The sequence below is a fragment of the Hydra viridissima genome, unplaced genomic scaffold (assembly GCF_058129835.1).
Source record: "Hydra viridissima isolate aposymbiotic clone 2 unplaced genomic scaffold, HvirCarnegie_v1 scaffold_13, whole genome shotgun sequence".
Taxonomy (NCBI): domain Eukaryota; kingdom Metazoa; phylum Cnidaria; class Hydrozoa; order Anthoathecata; family Hydridae; genus Hydra; species Hydra viridissima.
In genome coordinates this window covers 1,050,628-1,078,326 of record NW_028324312.1, presented here as the reverse complement: position 1 = coordinate 1,078,326, position 27,699 = coordinate 1,050,628, and the positions used below count along the sequence as shown (strand labels likewise).

General features: G+C 29.3%; 4 protein-coding genes and 1 pseudogene across 5 annotated transcripts in view; 3 read left to right on the top strand and 2 right to left on the bottom strand.

Moving 5' to 3' along the window:
* The window catches only part of LOC149879943 (uncharacterized), a 113,384-nt gene that overhangs the window by 56,579 nt on the left and 29,106 nt on the right, over nucleotides 1-27,699 (top strand). The gene's annotated exons all lie outside the window — the stretch shown is intronic.
* LOC149879945 (uncharacterized) lies at nucleotides 466-26,610 on the top strand. 2 transcript variants are annotated; one of them, XM_090070957.1, is made up of 7 exons: nucleotides 466-789; nucleotides 5,162-5,185; nucleotides 11,629-11,946; nucleotides 14,053-14,103; nucleotides 18,693-18,944; nucleotides 25,224-25,402; nucleotides 25,930-26,590. In XM_090070957.1, exons 1-7 carry the CDS (start codon nucleotides 525-527, stop codon nucleotides 25,957-25,959), a joined length of 1,119 nt encoding a protein of 372 aa, XP_089927083.1. In that variant the 5' UTR covers nucleotides 466-524; the 3' UTR covers nucleotides 25,960-26,590. The 2 variants fall into 2 exon arrangements, with proteins under 2 accessions (XP_089927083.1, XP_089927084.1); XM_090070958.1 differs by lacking the exon at nucleotides 11,629-11,946 and having other exon boundaries at nucleotides 25,930-26,610.
* Nucleotides 497-27,699, bottom strand: part of LOC145195258 (E3 ubiquitin-protein ligase MARCHF4-like) — a 260,175-nt gene continuing 232,972 nt past the window's right edge. The window contains exon 2 of the mRNA XM_090070954.1: nucleotides 497-3,946. Within this exon, the coding sequence (XP_089927080.1) occupies nucleotides 2,140-3,702 (1,563 nt within the window). The 5' untranslated portion in view covers nucleotides 3,703-3,946 and the 3' untranslated portion in view covers nucleotides 497-2,139. The remainder of the gene's footprint in view (nucleotides 3,947-27,699) is intronic.
* Nucleotides 7,060-7,812, bottom strand: LOC149879947 (uncharacterized; annotated as a pseudogene).
* On the top strand, nucleotides 18,955-23,964 carry LOC149879946 (uncharacterized). The gene has a single exon (XM_090070965.1). The coding sequence runs from the start codon at nucleotides 22,758-22,760 to the stop codon at nucleotides 23,817-23,819; it is 1,062 nt and encodes a 353-aa protein (XP_089927091.1). The 5' UTR covers nucleotides 18,955-22,757; the 3' UTR covers nucleotides 23,820-23,964.

Here is a 27,699-nt window from a genome sequence, read left to right as displayed (position 1 = left end):
GTTAATGTTGGCAATATTCTAAATTGAATTCTATATACAGCTATCCTTTATTTAAATTTCTCTAGTCTTTTGCAATCATCTCATTAACTAATATACTGCATGTTTAAATTTTTTACATTTTTTGTAACATTAGTTTTGCAAATCTGCTTCAAGAAGATTCTATAAGAGAGTTATTACTCTTCATATTAAGCAGTTAATCAGTTTTTCTTTTTCAATAACTCAAATAAAACTGGGTTTTTCCCTTTTAAAGATAATTTTGTTATTTAAAAATTATCTTTAGAACTGACAATTTATTTTAGATGTAAACATATGAACATTTGCTGATACATTCCTTTTGATGTGATGAAAATACCTTAAGATAATTTCATATCAACTTATCCTAAATTTTGAGTGCCTCAGCGTTACATGAAATTATATGATTATTTGACATAGAACTATGGAATTATATGACGGTTTTGTTAACATATAATAATGAGATTGTTTTTTTTTTTAGTGTTTACATATTATGTTTGTTTTTGATAAAAATGGATCGAGCAGTCTACAGACAAAAAATGGTACAAGTGGCAAACAAATTGAGAGAAAAAGATGTTGAAGATATGAAGTATATATATGTTGAAAGAATTGGTGATGGTGTTCTAGAAAAGATTAAAAGTGGGTTGGAGATGATTAGGGCTTTAGAAACTTACTCATGCATTGGACCTGATAATCTAGAGGAATTTATAGGTATACTTACTACCTTGGACAGGCCTGATCTTGCTGCAACCATTAAGGGTGAACCTTCTGTATCACGTGAGCATTTTATTATTACTTTTATGTACTTTTACCATGATAATTTACCACCTCAAGTATAATAGTTTGTTCTTAATTTTTAATTGTCTGTTGCATGGTTTTAACTTAATACTCTATTTTATTTAGCCAATTAAAAAGCTAAAAATGCTAAGTATATCTTGAAAAATGAGCAGCATATATTCCCTGAGAAATATTTCTTATTATATTATTTTATTTAGCCAATTAATAGCTAAAAATGCTAAGTACATCTTAAAAAAATGAGCAGCATATATTCCCTGAGAAATATTTCCTATTATATTATTTTATTTAGCCAATTAATTGCTAAAAATGCTAATTATATCTTGAAAAATGAGCAGCATATATTCCCTGAGAAATATTTCCTATTATATTATTTTTAATTTTTTAATATCTTGTTCTTTCTTAAATATTGCTTGAGTTTAGTTTCAGTGAAAACTTTGAATTATGTCTTGCACAACAAACTTGTAATTTTCTGTAAATTACAATTACTTTAAAATTATAATAACCTCAGTTCTACTTAAATCATTTTTTAATTTTGTTAAAGAAGCAGCTTTTGTAATATACTTTTGTGATGACTTTTTGTGATGTAAGAATAAACTAATCATTAAGTTAACATTTTGATGGTAAGTGCAGACACATATTTGTCTTTATAACTGTTTTTTTAAATTAAGCATACTTTCTTTTAAGCATACATCTTTTAGATTTGAGAGAATCAAACACTTTTGGATGTGAGATTTTCAAGGTGTATTCAGAAAATCTTTTTTCAAGGCATTTGCCTGCTTTTCTATTTGCTGCAATAAAATTCAATAATTTTATCTAATCTCTCTTGAGATGTTTTCTTTCCCTTTTTTACTTTTGAAAAAGATAGAATCCCTTTTTTTTTGCAGCAATTTGCGTGATATCTGCACTAGGGATATGACAATTTTGCAACCCTATATCCCCATACTAAATTTAGTGGAGATTTTGTGCAAAAATCAGAAAAATAACAAGCATTTTTACTATATGTCAAAAAAGTTCACCCCCCAATTAAAAAATATTTGTAAATTTTTTTTAAAAAATGTAGTTTTGCAACACATCTTCCACTACTTTATAGAAACCAATAAACATGTATAATTAAAATTTGTCTACTGTGTATTTGACAATAAGTATTTAATATTTAGTTTTTCTATGCTATGGCATAATGGCATTAAGTCTTGCATCACTTTCACAGCACGTTCTGCACATATATTTGAACGTTGTGTTGGTATTGGTGTTGGCTCAGTGGACCAAAACCTTTTCAATGATTTCAATGCTTTAGGATGCTCATTGCATGCTTCTAATAGATTAACAGGATTACAGGATTGAAGTAGTGACCCCCAAACCATATATCACCCCATGAACCACAGATGAAGTCACATGCTGCTTGAGTGATTCTGATTCTTGGTATTCTGGTACTAAAATGTAAGCAAGTAGAATAAAAATGGCTCTCGAATTCCACCTTGCATTGCTTATAGCAGGAAGTGATTTGAAATTAACTTTTGGAAATTTACCTGTGGTTTTAAACTTTCTATAACATGCTATTAAGTGATTCAGGAAATCCATGTCATCTCTCCAGCGAGTTCGCTTCACTTTTGTCAAAGGATTTCCAATATTACTAAACAATAGCTTCAAGTTCTCGTAATCTTGCTGCAACCTTGTCACAAAAGGGTAATGGAGATATGGTGACATTGTCGATCCTTCAAAAAGATCATTCATGACATGTTTCAAAAGAGTATCTAGAATATGGTGTTGGCATCCAATAAAAACAGGCTTTTCTAGTCCAATGGTTTTAAAATGTTTCTGTAACCGTGTAACTACACCATTTCTTAATCCTGTATTTGTAGATGTTGTGTCAGATACAATCATTTTTATGGCTGGCCACAGCTCATACTCATCTAGCACATGCTTTATCCCATTATATATTGTTTCACTTTTTCCATTCATCATTTCCAGAACAGCAAGCCTAACCTCTCTATTTTCATTTTTCAAAACAACTACTTGATGTTCCATTTTCTTTATTTGTTTTCCATCAAAGTGCAAAGACCACTTTTCATTTTTTAGGTTTTCCATATAATTTGCTTTCAACTTTTCTCTTTCTTTCATAACACCTTTGTAGATACCACTTTGCGTTGGAGTATGAATAGAAATACCACTTTCTGAAAGAGTTTTACAGACTTTATGTGCTTTTTTGGTACTAATCTCAGCAGAAATCACTAAATTTACTGCTGAATTTGTTTTTTGTTTTTTAGATGATGATGAAGGACCTTCAGCTTCAATATCACTGCTGGAACACTGCTCTTCACTTTCTGAAGGTTCTCCTTCACTAGCTGATTCAACAAAATCTTGTCCTTGACTGATGGACATTTGTTTCTTTATCAACACTAATTTTCTTGGATGAATACCTTCAGCATCTTTAATTGTGGTACAATATCCAGCTCTTCCATTTGTTGACTTTTGAAGACAATAAAATTCTTTATCTTCCTGACACAACCATTCACCTTTCTCATCGGTTATGTCAAACAATCGTGTAAAATTTTGAGTTCCGGGTTTTTGACTATCTTTGTCAAGTTTTTTCAATACATTTTCTATTTTTCTTTCTGCTGCCGATTTCCCTTGTTGAATAGGAATATTTAGCTTTCTCCATAGCAATTTAGTTTCTTCAGCCACAATTGCAATTCTCTCCTTTCTTCTTTTCACATTTGATGACAAACTTTTAAATCGATCAATGATACGCTGTTCTGTTGGCATCTTATTCATTTCACTAATACTTTTAACAACAGTAGTACATTTTCTGGAAGTTTTAGCTTTTTCAAACCTTACTAAATTTGATTCCCAAACTTTCTTATTCTTGTTTGAAGCAACTCTATTTTTGGACATAATGTTCAAAACACAAGATAACAGTTTGACAAAGTTAAAGAAGACAATTCCGGTTATATACAAAAAACCAATTATAAAATGCTGAAGCACTTCCGCGCGGTCCAACAGGGTTCAAATCGAAAATTGCAGTTATTAAAAGTTTCAGTTATCTCGTAAAGAAATCTGTAGAATTTATGATGTTTGTGATCACAGTCGTATATTGAGTAAGATTGGGTTCTCTATTATATTTCTAATTTATAACTCACTAAAAAGATAGGAAAAATTATTTTCAGCTTCAGGGGTGATCTTTTTTGACAATTTACATAAAAAAAATATATTTTATGTTTATAAATATAATTTCTCCACTCATGGTTACATGGGGAATAAAAAATTCTTAATTTTTTTTTTTAGTCATACCCCTAATCTGCACCATTTATCCTCTATATTTTTATTAGATCAAGAAATTGGACCTAATATTAGTAGTTAAACTTTGTAATTGTGATTGGAACTTAACATTTTTTCTTTGATTTTTAGTTGTCATTTGCTTTATGTTGAACTTCTTTAGATAATTTTTTGATAACTTATTGTCTTATCTTAAGAGAATCTATATTTAAAGTTTTTGCAATTACTGATTTATTGTTTGTTGAGTTGATGATAATTTCTTTTTACCACAAGCAACTCTAAAGTTGCATTTTTAAGAGGACTCATGTTCATAAAGATCAAAGAAGAGTTAAGATTTTCTTTCCTACAGAGCCAAATTATTTGTATGAAAACTCTTTTGCATGTAATTATAACTATTACAAAATAGTAAATACATTCACAAACAATATTCTTTTGCTATATTATTTTGTTTCCTATATCACATATTAACATTTCATAATGATTATTATTAAGTAGTCTTGTTTAAAAATAAATTAGAGTACAAAACGTCACTGGCAACAAACTTTTACATATCACTCTTTATCTCCATTTTTTAGGATGGGGTTATGGAAAATTGTTTTGTTTGTTCTTTAGTTTAAATACTCTTGTCCAAGGTTCTGGAGTTAATGTTAACTTTTATATTCTAGTATTAAATTTGGAATTTTTTAACTTCTTCTTTTATCACCACTATAAGTCTGTCTGAATAATTGGCTTTGTTTTGGAAATCCTTTGGCATATATTTTTCAATATTGATATCAAGAGCTGCCATATCCACATTATAAATATCAGCCACTATGGAAGTATATAGGAATATAAACAATTTTAGCCTCTTGATAGTTCTTTTAGGTACAAATTTAAGGAAAGTGTTGATTTCTTCCTTAAATTTGTACCTAAAAGAAAAAAAATCCTCTTAAGATAAATTTTTATTTATAAACAAAACTAAGTTCTAGGTTTTGTTTTTTAGTTTTGTCATCACAAATCAATTTAATATAATTATTTAGATAATAAAAGTCACCTCTTTTTTTTAATCTGTTTTGATGCTTTTTACTTTTTTGTTTAGAAACTCTGGCCAGTGTTAATTCAAGTAAGTGATATACATTCCTAGTAAATTAATTTATATATATATATATATATATATATATATATATATATATATATATATATATATATATATATATATATATATATATATATATATATATATATATATATATATATATATATATATATATATATATATATTAGGGTGGTTAAAAATAATAAAAGCTTGAAATGTTAAATTTAAAACCTTTCAAGTGGTGACAAACACTGTAATTATTGTACACAAATTTTTAGCCATTTTGAGCAATATTTAGAGGTTGCTCAAGACTTTAGAAGTTTGCAGCTTTTTTTATACTTTTTTTTAACTTATGAAATAAAATATCCCAAGTTAATATTGTATTTAAAAGTGAAATTAAAAATCAATTTACAATTGATTTTTAATTTCACTTTTAAATACAATATTAACTTGGGGATATTTTATTTCATAAGCTGTATTAAGAGTTTTAACTAAAAGTTAACATAATATACAATACAACTGTTAACAATATCTAATAAGAAGTAAATGGATTGCAGAATGTACTTGGAATCAGTTCTGTAATCTTTGAACAGTGAACTTTGAACAGTTCTTAATCTGTATTCATTTGAATAAGCAATGATTTCTTAGCTGATTTGAATTTTTCTCTGTTGCTGAAAAACATTCAGTAAGTACTTTCTCTGTTCTTCATTTTTAGTCAATATATCAATTCAACACTATGTTCAGTATAATCATTAGTGACTTGTAATCCTTTAATTCTGATTGAGGCCTTTTTTTTATTTTTCGAGTGCATCCCAGATACATGGATCAGTGGCAAACAATCATGTAAAATCAACCCCCAATCATTCAAAAATAACCAATGACTTTGATGTTACAAAATCTTCAATTGACTTCAAATGGATATCAGCAACATTTCCATATTGTTTTCAGTTTTTCACATTTTATTTAGTCTTCAGTTTGAAAATCATTTTTTGTTTTGTTCCTAATTTAACATTATTTGAAAAAAATGACAGGAGAGATGCAAACAAGTTAAATGACAATAATACTTATTTTGTTGTCAGTTTAAACTGTTTTCTAAACATGTATATTTTGATACAATAGATGACTTTTGACAGCCAATAAGCATGGTGAAAGGCACCAGGCATATTAAATCATTTTCCTTTAAGAGGAATTTCACCAAGATACTGTCAGTTCTAAAAACTCTCTGTAGTCATCCTTTGGTTGTTTACCACCTGTTTGCAAACACTTCATTGCAAATACTATTGTTTTGTTTTTTAAATCGTTATCACAAAAAATCATCTTTTAAAGCATCATCATTGAGTATGGCCTTCTATAATAACAGGCCTTGACATCGTGTAAGAGGCCATAAAAACTGAAGGCCAATTAAAAATTTCATTACTTAAATCGATACACGTTTTATGAAGAGCAAATAAATGTTTGAGTGGTTATTTTCTCATACAAATTACTAACAAAAATAAAATTATTAGAGAAAAAATAACAGCAGTTCAAAAATCGATGTATTTTGCAGTATTTCACGTTGCCAGAATAATGATAATGTTATAATTAACACAATTTGAAGACTAGAAACATAAACAAAAATAAAGCCCGTTGGTGATTATTTTCTTTAAATACAATTCTGTAATTAACAAAAAGTATGGAAACTAAAAACTTAAAATATAACAATGAAAATGATCAACAAAAAATCCATCCTACAAAAGCAATCTTTTTATGTATGTATGTGTATATATATATATATATATATACATATATATATATATATATAACTCCAAATATATAACGAGCTAAAAGGCTTTAAAAAAAAAAATGGATAAAAAGTGTAACAAGGAAATTTAAAAAATGTAAAACTAAAAATTCAAAAAAAATTACGATAACTTTAGTATTTTCATCCTTGACTCTCTGTTACTACTAGGAGTGGTAATAAGTGCATGATTCTTCAGCAAAATATTGGAATATACTCTGCATTGCTTTTTTGGTATTTTAAGTCCATACTTAGCTGGTATAAACTGAAACTGAGTAATACAAAATGTCCTGCATAAAGGCCCAGTGGCACCTTGAAAAAGTAGAAGCAAAATAATGACCATTGGACAAGAGTATTAGTAGGGATTTGAAGTCCACCCCTGTTTTGACTATTAAGATAATTTCCATATTTGTGATAATTAGTTGTATCATCATAAATTTTTACTTCACTTTTTTGCACATAGCCAGCCATGTAAGCTATAGTTATTAATGTTGACTGATAAACTGAACTTTCAAGATCATGCAAATTATCCAGCAATTCTTTTTCATCAGTAGAAGTGTCTCTGCAATGTATTTCACAAGTATGACCATCAAGGCCACCTACAGCAATATCTAGTTTTAAAGTCAATATGTATTTTTTCAATTACAGATTTAGCATTTACAAAATAGGTACTTCCTGATCCCTGTTGAAGCTTAGAAAAAGCTTTTTCAATTGGATCTGTTGAAAACCAATCTAACAAAATATATTTGGCTCCATTACTTAATAACGTTTTCACTAAATCAATTAAGCCATAGCATGTATGTGCAATTGCTATACTGGTATCTTGTGTAAGGTGTTTGACTCGTTTACCAGAAGGCTTCATAAAATTTGACAGTTCCGCAGTTTCATGTAGTATTTGTGACTGTGGATCATCAACTGAGTGGATTTCACCACACAATTCATTTCTAAAGCGAATGCTAGCACCAAGTACTTTGAAATTGACAACACTCCAAAAAGAAATAACTTTTTCTATAAATATGGCAGTACCTTCAAAAGCTTTATTTTAAATGTCTGGGTGTGTTCTAAAAGCAGCAACTGTTTCTTCACAAAAAACACACAAACACAACTTTACAGACTGTCTCTCTATTGGTTTTGGATAAACTGATTTAGCTGTAAGTTTAGAAAGTTTAAAAAAACTATTACACTCAGCTTTATATAACATTTCTAAATCACTCCACTTAGCCAAGAAAAGTGCTCCATTATGCAAAAATTGAAGCTGACCAGTCTTTTCTGTTAACCAATTGTTTCGAATAGATTTTAAAAGATGCACATAATCATATAATAAAAATATACCTGATGTTAATAACCATGTTTTACTTTCAACTGTTTTATATGTTGCAAAAAATCGCTAATTTATTTAGTTACCATCAGTTATTATTGCCAATGCCCTACCATTATCAATATTATTTATTGTATCAACAATCGGTTGATATTATGCAAATTGGAATTCAGCTGAAAGATTTGCAACAGGTTGAGCTCTACATATAAATTTTGGACCTCCAAATTTTTGACTGTATGTGTAAACTTTTTTCATTAAGCTGAAAAACAATACAATCATTGCTATAAATGAATATAGATTGAATGTCATCGAATACAAGTGTATCATCTTTTAGAAAGACATTTAACTCATCTGGTAAAACATTTCAAAATCCGCTTGCTCCCATGGTTTTTTGTGCTTTTTTTGATGGTGTTGGTAAACAACTTGGTGGTATATTTTTAAAGATAGATGGTGAGTTTAAAGGTCATCTTTTTCCATACTTGGTTACAAAAGGTGCATCATCTGGCCAATGCAGTCGACATACTGCTGTGTAGTCAGAGACAATAAAATCTGTATATATATATATATATATATATATATATATATATATATATATATATATATATATATATATATATATATATATATATATATATATATATATATATATATATGTAAGTTTATAAATCAAGGGATGAGTAAACAAATTAAAGTTTCCAATTTGTTTACTCATCCCTTGATTTATTACAGCAAATATACTCAGGGTTGGAAAAACAGAATCTGTTTGACAGAATTTGTGACAGGTTTCAAGAAATTCAGCCTGTTACAGAAAAAAACTCTCAGGTTTCACCTGTAAACACCTGCAAAAGATTTTTTTTGTAATAAATTTCAACTGGTAAAAGATTTTACCTGTTTTTATTTTGAAAGTTCAAAACATTAAAATGATCACAGTGCTTTCAGAGTCATTAAAATAATCAAATTCAGTTTCAATTTTCAAAACATTATTGAGAAATATTGGCATTATAATTCATATGAAAACTTGTTTTTTAAATTGATTTTATTCTGTTCAGTTTCTTATAGTGTTTTTTAATTTTCGTAAGCTGAAGAAAATAATAATTTTAAGAAAAGAAAACATAGAAAAATTTAACTTTCTCAATCATATCCAAATTGTTCTAAGCAACCAAAAATTAAGGTATCAAGTGTGAGGATGATTAAAGATTAGATGCTTTGAGAAGCAAAATCCTTGTGCTTAGAGTTGAGATGATCCTTCAAGTTCCTGCATATGCAGTGCTGCAAATCTGGCTCTGAAATTTATGCTTCTCTCTGGTTATTACTACCTAAATAGTATATTAGTTTTGAATGTTTTTGTTATTTTCTTGTGATAGGAAAAAACTGTAATGTGTGTTCCCTCTAAAATGGAGCTCCACTAATTGTAATTACTTATGTCCAAATGTTCAATAGCTGTTAAAAAATGAAATGACTTTTTAAAATGAACAGGTAAAATCTGTTATCTGTTGAAATCTGTGACAGAAAAAAACTGTCACAGATTTCTGTGTCAAAAGTGAATGAAAGCAACTGTATATTACATAATTAAAAGATATGAACGTGGACTGAATGTAGAAAACAAGAAAGGTTTGAAAGGAAAAAGTACAAAAATGACAAAAAGTAAAATAAAACAACTTGCTGGTTGTTTTGAAAATCTCAAAGCAACCTTTAGAAAAGACGAATTAGCTAAAAATTTTCACCACACACACTCATAGCCAACAATTACAAATACAAAGATCAAATTTAAAGTTAGAAACAAATACAAAGATTGAATACCATCACCAGGAATCACTAATGAAATGCTCTGAGGACTAAAGGTCTGAGAACTAAAGGTTTTTTAACAAGAATTCTGAAAATGAACTGTCAATTGCCCCAAATGCAGGCGCTTGTGTAAAAAGTTTATCAACAAGAATTCTATTTGGATGATAAATCTTGTTTTACTTTGTCAAACTCCTCAGTTGTTGGAAATGATGGTTATTACTCCAGTGACTCCACAAATGCTTCTTCAGGCCTCTAGTTTAGACAAAAAGCTAAATTTGAAAGCAAAACATTAGTTTGGCTTGCAATTGGTCTCAAAGCCATGATTAGGCCAATAATCAAGCAATCTGGCTCTTCAGTCAAAAAAAATTGACTAGTACACTAAAAAGTTTTAAATAATATTGGACTGTAAAAAAATTAATTAGAGTTTGCTAAGTAGTTATAAGGAATTGCACTTACTCAATTCAGGTTTTGAAACTTGTTTCAATCACTGCAGAGTTTTTTAAGAATGTTTAACACATGATGTTGTTGCAATATATTATTATATTGATTGACTGCAGACATAATTTTCAATTAAATTCAATGATTTAATGAAGAGATTGAAGATAAGTATGTATGGCACTACTTTGAGTATTACAAAATTCTAGATTGAAGATAAGTATGACACTACTTTGAGTATTACAAAATTCTAGATTTTCAAGAACCCATCAGAGAGTTTAAATACAATTTTTACAGTTAGTTTTTAATTGTTAAATTCTTGAAGGAAAATGCTACTTCACTTTAAATTTATTTTATTAACTGCTATCCATTGGTATCAAACATGTTGGAACAGTTGAAAATGTCAGCTGTCTTAATTGGCATGATGCCAGCTGTAGAGAAATCTCTTAAGGATTACAGATATAATTAGCATGATTTCTTAGTTGTAATCTCCATGTCAAATTTTTCAGTTGAGCAAATGCAGTAATTGTGATCATGGAGACCACCATGATCACAATTACTGCATTTGCTCAACTGAAAAATATCAAATTTTGTTCCTAAACTGCTGAAATGAAATGTTGTTAAATGTCCGAATGCAAAAGCTTTTAATTATTAAGACCTTATTTTTTAGGGCTTAAATACATTTCAAAAAATTCTAAGCATAAAGCTAAAAAATTTCAGAATCAAATAAAACCACTCCCACAAGTACTTCAATCAAATACCACTGCTTCATGCATTTTACTTCAACACAACCTACCGCTTCTGTAGGTTGTGTTGAAGTAAAATGCATGTTCCAGCGTCATTATCAGATTGTTGATGTCAAAATACATAAACTGATTATTGAATAATTTTTTAACATGACTGCCTGATACTATAACAGTAAGCTCATTAACCTTCTCATTACCCATTAAAGTATGGCACTACCTTACTGTCCCAATGTGCTCACTAATGGGCTTTTTAGACCATGAACATAAAATATTTTTTATCATTAAGTTGAATAATAACGGCTTTAAGTACATAGTGATATAAAACTATGATCTTATATTCCTTTTATTCCTATTTTATATTCTTTTATTATCTTTAGTTTAAAATCATTTAATGTCTCTAACATTACAGAATTAGAACAAGTTAAAAATTCAAAGAAGCAGCACAACCAATTAACACCAAAGATATATGATAAGGTCAGTTTTAGTATTGGAATTGATTGGCGTAGGTTTGGACGACACCTTAACTTGAATGAAGCTGAACTTGAGCACATTGAATTTGATTATCGAAGGATTCAAGACAAGTCTATGGCAGTATTAACTAGATGGAGGCAAAAATTAGGAGAGCCAACATGGAAACAGTTAAAAGGTCACCTAGCTTCTTTTCAACGTTATGATGTAATAAGGGAAGTTGAAAGAGAATTTAACCTTAGTTCAAATGCTCGTCAAGGTATCTTTTTGATATCTGCTTTTAAAATATAAAAGTTTATTTTTTTGTAAAAAAGATGTCAATCAATGTTATTTATAGTGGTCATCCATTTAAATACTTTAAGAAATTAATACAAATGTGAATGCAGGTATGAAGGTAGATAGGTATTTATGTACAGGAGCAATAAAATAAGTTTCAGCTTCTCCACCAATATTTTTGTTGTATTTTTGGTAGGTTTGTTTGGTTTTTTGTTTTATAACTCAAATATTGGATTGCAGTTATCTAAATTAAATAAAGAGCATAAAAGTTAGATGAGAATTTTTTAATGGAATCGTGACTCACTCAATTTTCATTGTTTCAAAAGTTTTAAAACACCTCCATAGAAAAAATATATGAAACTAAAGTTAACCCATTCCACCACAATTTTTTTTACATATTTTGTTAATTAAAACACTATTTAATTTTTACAAGTTTTTATTTCAAAGAAACCTTAACACTAAATTATGAGTAATATTTACATGAATACAGTTGTTGACAATGATTTTTTATGCATAAAATGACCACATAAAGACAGACTGGCGAAACGCCGGTTTAGTGTTTCAATACCATAATGTAGTAGACCGGCAATTCTCCAGCTTTGTGTGTCAATGGGTTAACAACTATCCTAATCATCATAAAAAGGTTTATAGATAAGGTAAAATTGTAAAGGCTCTGACATTAACTACGAAAATGGGGATGTTTCACTTTTAGATTAGACTATTTTGCATTTCTTATCAAATAACAGAGTGAAAATCAGTGAGTGAAGCCAAAAACTTAATTTAACTAACAACATATTTTCATAGTATGGAATTCCATCCATACTATGAAAATATGTTGTTAGTTAATTTAAGTTTTTGTATATGTCTACATGTAGTTGTATACAATATTTGAGCGGCTTTTTTAGAAGCGAAGACCTTAGCTTCATCCTCCCATCTCATTTAAAATAACCAAAATATAAAAAATGAAGTTTTTCACAAATTTTTTTATCAATTCAAATTGTTTAACTTATCTTTTCTCCTTTTAATGTGTTTTTTTTTACTTTTGTATATCAACCAATTGGAAATGTATTTATATTACATTTTTATATCAACCATATGGAAAATTTGTTATCACAAAATTAGGATTTTTCTCAACTTGTTTATTTCGGTCCCTAAGGTTATATCATGGTGCTGCACATTTTGATTTAGATTTCAGCTATAATGAAGTGTTTCATCATCTGTTTGTCTAAATAATTACATTAGTTTCAGGAGGGGATTACATGCATTTCTTTTGGAAAGGAGGGAGGTTGTTATGAAACTTGGTAAAGCGATTCAATATCTTAATAACAGGCCTCTTTTACATATGTTTTGTGCCGAAAAAAACTATAAGAGTGAACATATGTTTAATGAGAAATGAGAAAAATATGTAATTCTGAGAGAAAGTTAGATTAAAAAAAGATTTTATAAATATTTTAAAGATCCTTCCCCCACTCCTGGAACTGGAGCTAGGTTTATTCCGCTAATAAGTTGTTTGTTTTAATTTTGTTTGAATTTTTGTTTTTAGTAACTTTAATTAAATCTTAGATGATCAGCAAACTAAAGACATGTCTGGAAATAAAGTTCTACTTATATGTTTGTAACTTTTGTCAACACACAATTTAATCATGATCTGCAAAAACCACATATTGCATTTTTTTGACTATTTCATTTTATTGTAAAAAATGCATTATGTGGTATTTGCATGATACAGTTGCATTAAAACACTTTAGTTGATTCTATCAGTAAATCTATAAAGTAAATAAATATATGTATGTATGTATGTATGTATGTATGTATGTATGTATGTATGTATGTATGTATGTATGTATGTATGTATGTATGTATGTATGTATGTATGTATGTATGTATGTATGTATGTATGTATGTATGTATGTAGGTAGGTAGGTAGGTATTTATGTATGTATGTATGCATGTATGATTGCATCTATGCATCTACGCATCAACACATGTATGTATGTAAGTGTAAAATTGCACAAAAGTTATATTCTAAAGTATTTGTGTATTATAAAAGCTGTGAATGCATGATCATTTTAGTACATTATTCCCTAAGGTCCAAACAGTTCTTCTGCTAGCTCATCAGCTGTTTCATATGCTCCAGAAGGTATTTTTCATTCAAATAATAATTTATTTTTTTTTTGTACTTATTTTGATTGCAAATAAGCCATACTATTTAAAATGTTTCTCCATTACTCTTATTGAATATTGTTGTAAAGTAAGATTTTTAGTAGTATTAATGCTTTAGTATTAATAGATTATTGGCTATGCACATTAAATGATTAGTGAATAACTAATCCATTTGTAAGTTAGAGTTAGGGTAAGAATACACAGTCATTGTTTTTATTTGACTAAGTTAAATTGTTTTCTTTACCACTCAATAAATTTGGATTTAACTCTTAACTTACATATTTTTATCTCATAACCTCCCTTATGCTTCCAATCATTATGGGTCATACCATAAAGTATTTCTTGAAGCATTTTAAACTTAGAATAATAAAATAAACCAGGAATAACAGAATTTGTTTGGTCACTGAAATATTGCATATAGTTAAAAATATTAGTGTTGTGATACTTCTATGTCTCAGTGCCCGAAATTCTTATATTTTCAAACTAAAAATAACATTTCTTCTCTAATGTGTTGTCTTAACATTTTTCAATGAGCAAGATCTTTGCCCACCAGCACTTTATATAGACCATTCTTTTCAGAAAAACCTAAAAATTTTCAATGCTAAGTATCAGTATTATTTTGTAAAATATTTTGCATTTTGTACTTTAAAGGGATATGAGTTTAATGTCTTATTTGTGACAAAATTTTGAGCCAATAACTAATGTTAAAACTTTTTTTTATCGTTGAGTTAGATTTCTAGTAATACAGTTGAATCGCGTTAACTCGGACCCTGGTTAAGTCGGACTTTTATTAAGTCTGATGGAATTTCAATTCCCCTTGCACATTCTCTGTCAACTTACTGTAAAATCATCTGCTTAAGTCGTACCCTGGTTAAGTCAGACCATTCGCTAACTCGTACTGTTTTTTGGGGTCCCTTCGGCAAAAAACTTCGCTTAACTAGGACGTTTATTTTGAATATGCATATAAGTGCGTATAATAACAAAACTCTTCCAACACTTCAATCAAAATTCCAAACTCTAAACGCTCAAAGATAAAATACTTTTGCGTCAAATATAATTAAACATAGGTAAACATTTTCACGGAGAGCTTTCGATTTAGTTATGCTTCGATTAAATTCTATTTGTTAATAACTATTACATTAAAAGTTTAAAAATATCAATTAAAATTCAAAATTTAGAACGTTCGAAAATTAATTACTTTTGGGTTGCTTCAAATAGCTTTGAATGCTTCAAAGCTATTTGAAACGCTCCACATGTAGTTTGTTTCTTTGTACGGTTTTAATGATGCGAATTCAGCTATACCCATTTTCACATTCCCACGAAGTTGGAATTGCCATAAAAGTTTTTAGAGCTGCTTTGCTCAGAATTGGAAAAATCTGTTGTTGCTTAATCCAAAACTCAGGAGCATTGTTTTTCTCTTTAAAATGATTTTTCATCATAATATCTGACTGCAAATTAGTTAGCTCTTCTTTAATTTCAAAATCATCATCAGATATAAAGGCCATTAATTCTTTAGCAAATGGTAGGACTACACTAAGGGTCTGTATATCATTTTATATCCATATCATTATCATAACGATATGATATCGGAAGAAAAAAAAGATCGGAATGATGAGAGTTCTGGTATATACCAAGATTTAAACTTACTACAATACCGGTTAAAATTTTTATAACCATATTATGTCGTAATCATTCTGATGACTTTTATCGGTATGATAATGATATGGAAATGAAACGATACGCAGACCCTCAGACTACACAATATTTCTTTGATTTGAACTCTTTGATTAAGTTCATGTCAGATTCAAACCATTCTGAAGTTTTTTTAATGATATTCTCACAGAAGCTCACAATGTCTGGAATAAATTTGCACTCCATATTGTTTCCATTTAGAAATACATCCAATGTTTTAAAGTAGAGCACTTTCCCTTGATTAAGCAGCCTGCACCAAAGCTTTAATTTTTCTTGAAATGATTTTAATTTTGCTGTAAATAGAAAAATCAAAGTACTGAGTCTTTGAAGTGAGTTGTTTACAACATTTAGTGTCATGAATATATCACAAAAGGAGGTCAGTTGTGCAACAAAGTTAACAAACTTTTCATTTTTGATAAAACTCATCATGTTTAGCCTCATTTTCTCTATGAGTTGATAGGAAGTGGCAGTAGACTTCACTGAGTTTATTACTTTTGTAAAAATGTCAAATGACTCTTTCAAAAAATCAGGCATGCAGTTTGCAGCTAACACTTATCTGTGAAGACAGCAATGTACAGGTATACAGTCTGGATTTTTTTTCTTGATAAAAGTTTTTAATCCTATACTTTTACCCACCATTCTACCATCAGTTGTTACAAAAACCAGTTTTTCCCATTTAATTTAGCGTTTCTCAAAATAGACATACAAAGTTTTGAAAATGTCTCCATCTTTTGTTGCACTTTGTTGCAATTTGTATGTAGGGTTTTGCAAAAAAGAAACTCTGTTCTCATGCTTTTGTTGTCAGTGTATCTCACAAAACTGATCAGTTGAGCCATTTATGCAACATGTAGATTCATCAAGTTCAATAGTAAAATAGGGCTTTTTTAATTTTGGCAATTACTTGCTGCTCAATATTCTCATTCATATCAATGGTTCTGCATCTAATGATAGATTTGGACATAGATACTTGTTTTATCTTCTTAGCAGCTTCATCTGGAATCATAAGCTTTACAATTACACAAGGAGAAATAAGCTTTTCCCTAATTGTTTTGGGTGTCTTTATCTTTGCAATCATCTTGGCAACCTCATATGATGCAATAATTGTAGCTTTATTTCTTTTTAAAAAAATGGCCAGAGTTATCAAGTTATCAAATATATTCAGAAATAATATCACCTGCTGATTTTTTTTATTAAATAGAATGATTAAATGAAATAGGGAAATGAACTATGGACAATTTTTGAACATAAAAGTTAACTAAAATAAGTTCATTAAAAGAAAACTCATAAAATCAAGAAATCAAAACCAAAGACTTTAGGAGTTTCCTGTCTTACAGTTGCTGCATTTTAAATAGTCTATTATGATCATTATTGTGTTCTTTTTCTTTAAGTGCAGTCCCATTTTACTTGGAGTGAAAGTTAAATATAGGAAGTAAGTTAAAAAATTAACACTTCCTATATATATTTGCCACGAAAAATTAACACTATATTTAACTTTTACTTAAGTGAAAGTTAGATATGGAAAGTGTTAATTTTTTTGTGGCAAACACAAAATTCTTCCTCAATTTTGTGAATACTTTCTCTCTTTTTTTAAATATATTTAGCTTATGGTAAAACTAATTGAACATATTTTACTGTACAAGTTTATAATGATTTTAATTCTTCTTCCTTGTGATCAAAAGAAGAGTTAATAACAATTGGATCGCTCTAAAGTTTTTGAGGTTCTCAGCAGTTATGTTTGTGTTTTGAAAGCTTGTGTTTTGAAGTTTTGTATGATGATTGCAGTGTTCTTTTTCTCTAAATGCAGACCCATTTCACTTGGAATAATTTTTAAAAACTTGTTGTGTAACATAAAACAATATTGTTTTAATAAAACTGTTTGCATAAAAAAAGTCATGGTGTTGGAAGTTTTCAGTTTAAAAAACATAAATAGGTTTCTTTTAAAAATATGGAATCAGTAGCATTTTATTATACTTTTTGTCATACATTTATATTTAAAGTATGTTTTTTTTTTTAATATTGGAATTCATCATCTTTCATTCCATCAATAGCCTATGGAAGCTCTTAGACCATGACTGACCGGCCAGATGGATGATGAATGGTTAGGGTAGATGATTATGTTCTTATTTTTGGAGTATGTTCTTATTTTATATTCAATGACTTCAATGCCTAAGAGATAACAATCATTTGAATGATTTTTTCCATATCATGGTTCTGCAAATCTGAAAGCTGTCTCTTTTTTTAATCACTTTATAAGGTCTTCATCACAAACATAGCATACCTTGTGTGTATCACAAAGGTTTTCTTGAGCACCAAGTTTTATTCCAAAAAAATGACAAATACACTTTTTTAAGAAACTCTGTAATGTTTCAGATAACTAGGCTGGTGGGAGGGTGAAATTGTTGGGAGGCGTGGGATCTTTCCTACCAGATTTTTAGAAGAAAAAAATGAGAACACTTTTTTAAGAAACTCAGTTTTTTGAAAAAATGTTTCTTTGATTTTGCTAATTAAATCACTACATGAAAACTGCGAGGAGAGTTTTTAACAAACAGCAATCGCCATAATTTTGAGCTCGTTAACAAAAAGCTTAAAAGTGAAGTTATTGAAAGAAAACAAACAACTGTTAGCAGGTAAGTAAAATAAGGCTGGAAAATAAATACTAATATTGAAGAGGTCATTGAATGTGCAAGAATGTTGGGTGATACAACTTTTTTTATTGTTGTTTTAGAATCAGCACACTCAAAAACATAAGAATCAGACAGAATTGTTTTTTTTACCCCTGGCTGGTGCAATTTGTCTTTTAAAGTTATATAAGCTAACAGTTAAAAAAATAAACTGGTAATGTGATGAATTTTTGAACTATTATTCTTATTTTAGTTTCTGCAAAAGTGCTTTTTCCATATCCAGCCGATCAACCAAATGAACTTATGCTAGTTGCTGATGAAGTTGTAAGGAAGGTTAAAATGAATGAAAATGGCTGGTGGGAGGGTGAAATTGATGGGAGACGTGGGATCTTTCCTAGCAGCTTTGTGGAAATTATTAATGACACAGTTCTACCTACTCAGGAATCAGTGCAGATTAATACAAATGCAGCTAGCACTACTATGAAACCTCTTGCAGATGTTCCAAGTATGTTTATTTAGAATTTAAGTATTAAAAATGTTAGAAATAAATTTTTATTAGTATTAAAGATAAATAGTTTTAATTAGTATTAGTATTCACATTGGTTCTAATTTATTTATTCATGTGTAGTTTTCTCACAGCGAATACAATGCTTCAATGCTACATTTTCTCTTAAAAAACCCTCACTACAAAAAGTTTGCCTTCGATTTATTCCTTACAAAAAAACCTCAAATAGGCTCATAAAATAAACTGCTTAAACTATCTTTTCAATATTTCAAGGAAACTATGTCAATCAAATCTGCTTTACGTAGTTTCTTCCATGCAATTCAATTACATCATGCAATAATGAAAAAATATGATCTTTAGTGATAAAAAAATTTTTTTCTGAAATAAAACAGGTGTGAGAATGCATTTACAAATTTTATAAAGAAATTTTTTCTCATGGAAAATGCATGCAATGTTAAGGTTGCATTTCAAAGGTATGAAATGATTTTTATGTTTTGGTATAAACAAAGGCCTTTCTTTACAAATTACATTTTCTTTTACTCTCACACTGTATAGTAAGCCAAATATAGTTTTAAATGGACAAAATTCTTACAACCCTTTCTGGAAAACAAGAGTTCAAGGGATTGGATTACATTTTAATGGAGTTACATAAGTTTAGTAATATTGTCTTTTTTGGGTTGCAAAAAAAATCCTTGAGCTGTATTACCAATTATAGATGTTCCAGAGCAATCAGTCCTTGGCAGATCCAAAACAAGTTCAATTTTATTTTAACACTTAGCTTGAATAATTGACTTTTTCTGTTTCATTTTTTCCTTTTGATTATGTAATTGCACTGCCCATTCTTTAACTTCTGACTTATTTAAGGGAGACATTCGATTATTCTTATCAAGAGTTGAAGTGTTGACAATGCATGCCTCCAATCTGTTTTTGGTAAAAGTTAAATCTCACAATAGTTTTATTAGTTTGTGTTGTTTGCATCCACTGAACAGCATTGTTTTGTATTAGTAGCTGTTGATAATGAAGTTGCAGCCTCGCCATCAATCATGTTATTATCAATTTGCGTAAGACACTTAGATTTTCTACATTAATTGTGACCTGGTTGGCGATATAAATTATGTTTCCCTTTTTGCAAAACTGTAATTGTTTCCATTACAAAACTTGAATTGAATCGATCCACATTACAAAGTTGAAGATAGCTACAGATTATACAAATAACCGTTTTTTTCCTTTCGATATCTCAAACTATTCTAAAGAAAATAAAGAAGTAAAGAAAATGCTGGGTTCTTGAATAAAATATCTATTCTCTGTGCCTTGAGTTGCTTGAGTATAAATCTTTTGACTTGTAGAACCATCATCACCTGAAAAATAAAATGAAAAATGAAAATATATGAATGAGAAATAAAATGAAATTTAATCAATTTATCTAATGCCTTATAGTGTCTTAATTATGCACTCAATATGTAATTATGTAAGAATGTTAGTAATTTCACTTCTATAGAATAATCAATTTTTGTTCATGAATCACAGTTTGGAAGGCACTGCTCTTTGGCTAAATAAATGTTACTATATGATGGATAAAGGTAAGCAGCCATGTAACACTTGGTGTACTGGTAGTTCTGAATATGTGTTCTATACCTGTTCTGATTTTGGGTGGATGGAGAGAAAGTAATTTTTTGAGTGGTTCACAAAGGTATTGTTGCCTATACTAGTAGTCTAGATGTTAAAAGTGTAAATTTTCCAGATTTAATGCCTTTAACACATTTAATGCCTTTAACACATTTGAGGCTTGTGAGATATATCCACTGAATAGAGATATATCCACTGAATAGAGATATATACACTGAATAGAGATATACCCACTTAACAGAGATATATCCACTGAACAGAGAGAAATTCACCAGGGACAAGCTTTCCACTTCCATTCCACTAACACATCAGAGTCAAGTCTGAATACTGATGAACATGCATATATAGAAGATTGTAGCCAAAGTCCAAAAGCTAAGTAAAAATGAAAGCAAGGGGTGTGTCAGGTATTACCTTAGATAAGGTAAGTAGGAAAATGAGAGATGATGTGGCACACAAACAAGAGAAGTGTTTAAAAAAAGGTAAAAAGATCTCTAAGGCTTCGTACACCAAAACAGCCATATCAGATGTTGTTATTAATCCTAGAGAGAAGTCTAACACAGGTGAATTAAATCACAAGCAACAGGGCTGTGATTTTTTTGACTGTTCACCTGGTGTCCTCTGATCACAATCAACTGGAGAAAATGCCATCACCATTGTCAGCAAAAAGTTTTTATAAGTCTAATGCTCACAATATTTACAAACCATCTCAATTATACCTATAACTACCTATGCCTCTATAATTGGTTTGACATGATTGTTTTTATAGGATAGCTACAACTTGTGGTGTTTTTTTTAGGTATTTATAAGTTGTAATATAATGAGACAGTTTTTACTTCAAATACTATATTTTTTAAAAATGGGTTATAAGATAATAAAGGTCAAAGTTACCCCCTAATATGGGATAATATTGATACATGATAAAGTAACATTTGGTGCTATTTACAATACCTTGCAGCTATAAAAATACTGTTTTCTTGTTTAGTCTTGTAAAAACAAGTTAATTCTGTATCTGTTCTCAATTATTCCCACATATAATTATCAATTAAAATAATTGAACTGAGCCGGAAAAAATGCTTAATAAATTTAAGGTTTTCTTGACATTTAAGCTTATTGTTGTGTGTTCATAAAATGCTAATGCTTTTTTGTTATAACGTTGCATATTTTGCCATCAGTCTTACCTAATGTGATACCAGAAAGTTTAAAAGTAGTTTACAATTTTTGCTATTTTGTATGATCTCTGGAACAACTACACAAAGTTTGGTGTCAATGTTTCCCCCCAGGCTTGGGGGAACATTGACATGTTGAGTAGGTTTATAAAACTGCATGTAATGAGATTATCTTTTTAAAAGCTATAGAAACGTAAATACAATCCGAAGATTCGACCATAGAAAAAAACCAACATAATGATTTATTTTCAAATATTTTTTTTGCTATTTTTAACATTTTCAAAAGTATGTCAAAGTTTACCCGGTTTACCTTATACATGCACCTCATTAAAAGCATGCAAATAGAGTCCAAAGAACCATTACTCTCTTTTTATAGCATGCAAATAGATGATAAAAGCATGCAAATAGTCCTAAGAACGATTAGGGTAAGGTTGCTAATATTGTACCGATGCCTATATTTTACTTTTAACATAACTCGTTATTTTTACAACCCACAAGAAATTTTTTAGTTTATTTTTTATCTTAGCTGAATGAAATTAAGGAGTCAACTATTTTTTTTTGTCATCCAATTGCATTAAGGCCAGAGTAAGCTCTTGTTGGTTTGTTATTGGAGAATTCTTATTTTAGGGATTTATGGCTAAGCGTATTTCACTAAAGAAAGTAGAAGATATGATTAGTTCAAAGTATTTATGTTAAAGCATAATTTATCTAAATTCGAAATAACTACTTGTTTAAGTTTAACAAATTCCCTTTAAAAAAAAAAAATTTTAAATGTCAAAACAGAGATATGGATCATGGAGAGAAAAGGATATGGAAAAAGCTATTTTTGCTTATCATAATAGTGATATCGGATTAAATGCCGTTTGTTTAAAATATGGAATTCCTAAACCACCTTTAAAAGCATTTGGAACATAAAAATGTATTTACAAATGACTCAACTAAGCATTTTGGTAGGTGTAGTAATTTACCTCCTGAAATTGAGAAAGAGTTAGTTGAACATGTCTTGAAACTCGAATCGTGTATGTTTGGAATTAATACTAAAGACCTAAGACGATTGGCATTTGAAATTGCTGAGAAGAATAAAATACCTCATCAGTTCAATAAAAATTTGGGCTTGGCTGGAAAGAAGTGGTATTACCAATTCATGAAACGTCACCCCTGCCTAAGTTTGAGGTTACCTGAACCAACATCTATGGCAAGAGCCACCAGTTTCTGTAGAGAAAAGGTTGAACTATTTTTCAATAAACTTACAGAACTTGTTGATAATTACAATATTACTGCTGATTTGATCTACAATGTAGATGAAACTGGAATAAGTACATTTCAGAAACCAATGAATATTTTAGCTCTGAAAGGGAAACATCAGGTAGGAGGTATAATAAGTAGTGAAAGAGGTTCAAATACCAATGGAGTATGTTGCATGAATACTGCTGGATCTTTTGTACCTCCTATGCTAATTTTTAAACGCAAGAGGTTTAAAAATGAGCTTAAAGACGGAGCACCACCATTGACAATTTTTGGATGTTCTGATAGTGGTTGGATAACTACAGATTTGTTTACTTTGTGGATTAGGCATTTTATAAACTATCTTTGTCTTAAACTTTTAACAGAACATCCAGAACAAAAGAAAGTACTTCTTATCCTTGATGGTCATTCAACACATACAAAAAATCTAGAAGCATTAGTTTTAGCTCGAGATCATGGAATAGTAATGTTATCTTTGCCATCACATACCACTCATAGGCTACAACCTTTAGATAGATCATTTTTCAAAGCTTTGAATTCTAAATATAACATTGCCTGTGATAAATGGATGCGAAGCCATCTAGGCAGATGTATTACTCAATTTCAAGTGTCTCAACTTTTTGGAGAGGCTTATGCAAAGGTTGTTGGTATGGAAATAGCTATTAATGGATTTAGAGACACTGGGATATGGCCAGTAGACAACTCAGTGTTTCAGGAAGAAGACTTTGCACCTTCCAAATTACTCATAGGAGAGTTGACTTCAAATAAGCAACAATCAAAAACTTTCCAAACAGTAAGTAGTTATTTTCTAGCTTTATATACAAATTGTTTAAATTAAAATTATCCAGTTGTTGTTGGTTATTCAAATTTAACAGTTTTTACCTTTTTTTTATGTTAACATATTTTTTTAATTTTGAGATTTCAATTGAAGAAATATCTATACTTCCAATACGAACTTCACTACTTAAACAAAAAAAGAAAAATTCCAGTACTACTCTTGTATTGACAAGTAGTCCTTATAAAGATACACTCACTAGCTCAGTTTTACCAATATCAGCTAAAAAGATAGAACAGGGCAGGAATTGTGTAAAAAGGTTCAAGCATGCAAATACATCTCTTCATAGTGAAAGCTGGTTTTGTTACGTTTGTGAAGAAAATATAGAAAAGAATATGATAAAATGTCTTGCTTGTCAAGGCTGGTGTCATGTTGACTGTGCAGGTGTTAATCAAAAACAGAAACAATATAGCTGCAACTTTTGCCAAAAATAGTCTTTATAAATTTTTTTTACATTATTTAGTATAATTGTTTTTAAAACAGATACAGTTTATATTGTTTTACATTATTTAGCATAACTATCTTTAATACCTGTCTTCCTCTTCTATTTTAATCCTAGCTAACCCATTGGTAAACATGCAATTTAAATAAAAATTGTACCATATGTGGTGATACCTGTTTTCGTCATTTTCCAGAAGAAGAAAAAATTCAATTTGCATAGAGTTTATTAAATAAAAAACTTCATTTCATTATATTATGGGCAGTTAGGTGTTACGTTATGTTATATCAGAATATTTCCAATTGCTGATTTTACAAAAACCATTCATTTTAGTCAGTTCTTTTAATCCCTTAAACTTAAAATCATAAAATATTTGCGAAGTTGTAAAGTATTTGAAATCAAGAAAGTGGTACAATATTGGATTACAATGGTACAATTAAGGATCTAGTTTCCTTAATTGTACTCTTAGCGCTATTTTTTTAATTTGATTCTTCGAGACTTAGCGCTTTTTAAATTTTTAGTTTTTTTAACATCTTTACAACAAACAATCCCTAAATTATGAAATATAATTGAAAATCCATGTTTCCACTCAGTAGATTGCCTACATTTTTAAATTTGGTCTTAGGGGGTACAATATCGGCAACCTTACCCTACTCTCTTTGTATAGCAATGAACATAAATTTTTGATATTTTCAGCGTTTTTCATAAAATGTACACTCAATAAATGATGATCAAACGGAGATAATATCAAGATCAATTATATTGACGGTTTTGGAATTATTTTTTGCCAAAGTAAGCTGCAAGAAAATTTAAATTATATGCAATTGTCCCCAATTAGTTAGCTGAATACCCAAATTCATTTAAAAAAATTTTTTTCAACAAGAATTAAGATTCATGTAAAATAAACATTGAAAAATTATTACACACTTCAGGCATTTCTTTTTTTTTTTTTTTTTTTTTTAACAAAGATTTGAGTAGCTCTTCTAATGCAACATCAAGTGTATCCCAGAATAGTGATTCAAATCAAGTGAGGGAAAGAGAAGATAAAACAAATTCAAATATAGCACTTTCTATCGAAGAAAGAGGAACAGATAACGACTCAATGAGCACTATTGATGTTTATAAAGGTTCTCTCTCTTTAAACAAAGTATGTTCCTTTCAGTTCCTATAAATCAAACTTATTACTTTTTATTTGTCAATATCAAGTTGATTGTCTGTGAATTTGCCATCTTCATCAAAGTTTTAACTTTTTTATTAGTTAAATTATGTTTAAAACCTATAACAATTTATTGCAATTTATGATTTAATAAGTTGTAATAGCATAAATATCATTTACATAATATATTGAAGTAACGGATATGTATAAGAAATTTGTATAAGAAAACAGTTCCGTAAGTTATTTAAAAAGTTACGGTAAAAATTATGGTGTTGAGACTCTAGTGACATCTTTTAAGCTTTATCCATGCTGCATTTTTGCAGACTCCTTTTTATATTTTTAAATTTTAACTCTTTCTTCTGCATCCTTTCGCATAAAAATTTAACATTGATTCTATAATCGGCAAAAAACGTTTGTCAGGTTGATCAATCTTTAACGCAAGTTGAATGATAATGCGCTGTTTATGCAATTAATTAAATGTGAGTTTTACCTTTCTTACTAAATTATATTTAATTCAGATAACTGGACATGTAGCCGAAGAGCAATGAATGACCACAGGATATTTAGAAAAAACGCTGAAACTTACCGAACTTCGTTCCTCTTTTTAACAATGATTAAGCGACCGAGTGATGTAACTACAGTGCAATTGATTAAAATTTCGTAAAAGTGACCGCTCAATTTTAAACTGGATACTCTTTCCAGGGGATGAGTTAAGGGGAAGATAGGGGTGGTAGGCCGCAACAGTGTGCTTAAGTGTTTTAAACTATTTTATTATATATATATTTTTTGATTTTTTATTTTAGCTAAATTTCGTCTATAATTTGTAAACTATTTTTTTCCAGAGCAATCCATATTTTTCCAGAGCAAATGTATTTACAGTGCATTTAAAGAGCTTCCCTTTGTTTGAGCTGTAAGATCAATGAAAGACGCTCTTTTAAAATTTAACAAACTGTTTTAAAATTTACATATAGTTTTTCATTTCAGCTAAATTTCGTCTATAATTTGTAAGCAATTTTTTTTACAGCAATGCATACTTTTCCAGAGCAATGCATATTTTTCCAGAGCAAATGTATTTACAGTGCATTTAAAGAACTTTTTTTTTTTTTTGAGCTGTAAGAGTAGTAACCGAAAGACGCCCTTTTTAAATTTCATGAACAATTTTTTAAATATACATAAAACTCCTAGAAACTATAATTGTAAATTGAAATGAAGAAATAAGTAAAAAAGTTTTGTCGTTTTTTTTTTTTTTTTTTTTTTTAAATCTATTTTTTTATCAATTGTTCCCAGCAGGCGCACGACGTTATTTCAATGTCGATAGGTAGATTTTAGGATTTCCACTTTTATTGGTTTTCTTTCAGTTTTTTAATCTAAATCGAGATTACAAAGTTTGCTTTTAAAATTTTTATTGAAAGCAGATCGGATAGCGATTAAACGCGATGAATTCCTATAGATTTAGCAATATACGGTTCGTTGATTTTCCTTAATTCGATGAGTATGCTTCCCATTTTCATTTGGAATTTCTTCTTCCAGCAAATGTGAAAGAGAAGGATCGGTGGTGGAAGAAAACGATTAGGTACGACTGTGAAGTGGGATTCTGTTTTCCGTGTACAGCATTTTCGACTTTCACACTTAACGATTTGTAGAAATTGCTGACTCAATTTCTATACTTGGTTTCTTATTTTTCATTTTCTTTAATTTTATTTTTCTGGAAGTTTTTTTTTTCATAAGCTCTGCAACGACAGAAAAACAACGACAGAAAATTAGTCGACCAGATTTCAGACAATGTTTCTCTCCCAAACTTTAAAATTTATTTTTCCAGGTCGTCTGTTGTAACACCAGCCTTGTTGAAACAGCTTTCATATTGATCATGGGGGAAGTTGAAGCTGGAAAGTTAATGACTTAAAGGTGTCATTCTTTTTTCTACCCAGTTAAATACGCTTTTTCTAGTAACGTTTTAGGCCTAAAAATATGGCATCAAGATCATGTTCTAGGAATTGATTGTTTGCTACCTGGATTACCTTTTAAAATCAGACATTTAAATATATTAACAATTTAATTATGGTATATATTCGTACCCAAAACCATGGCATGTTTTCATGCCATGGTTTGAAAAATATGACCATGGTTTAACTATGAAGATTTTATATTGTGAATTTAAAGATCATAGTTAAACCATGGTCTTTATGGTTATCCCATAGGTTCCAACTGTTTTCCCATAAGTCTCAATGGTTGCGTCAAGAGTTCTAATGATTACACTTTGGGCTTCAATTGTTAAAACCACCGTAGCA

Bases quoted from the DNA above. Each gene is read 5' to 3' on its own strand.
- LOC149879945 (XM_090070957.1), top strand. From the start codon at position 525: ATGGATCGAGCAGTCTACAGACAAAAAATGGTACAAGTGGCAAACAAA. The intron at 14,104-18,692 runs GTATTTTTCATT...TTCTTATTTTAG, and splicing joins TGTTTCATATGCTCCAGAAG to TTTCTGCAAAAGTGCTTTTT. The intron at 25,403-25,929 runs GTATGTTCCTTT...TATTTAATTCAG, and splicing joins GTTCTCTCTCTTTAAACAAA to ATAACTGGACATGTAGCCGA.
- LOC149879946 (XM_090070965.1), top strand. From the start codon at position 22,758: ATGTTTGGAATTAATACTAAAGACCTAAGACGATTGGCATTTGAAATT.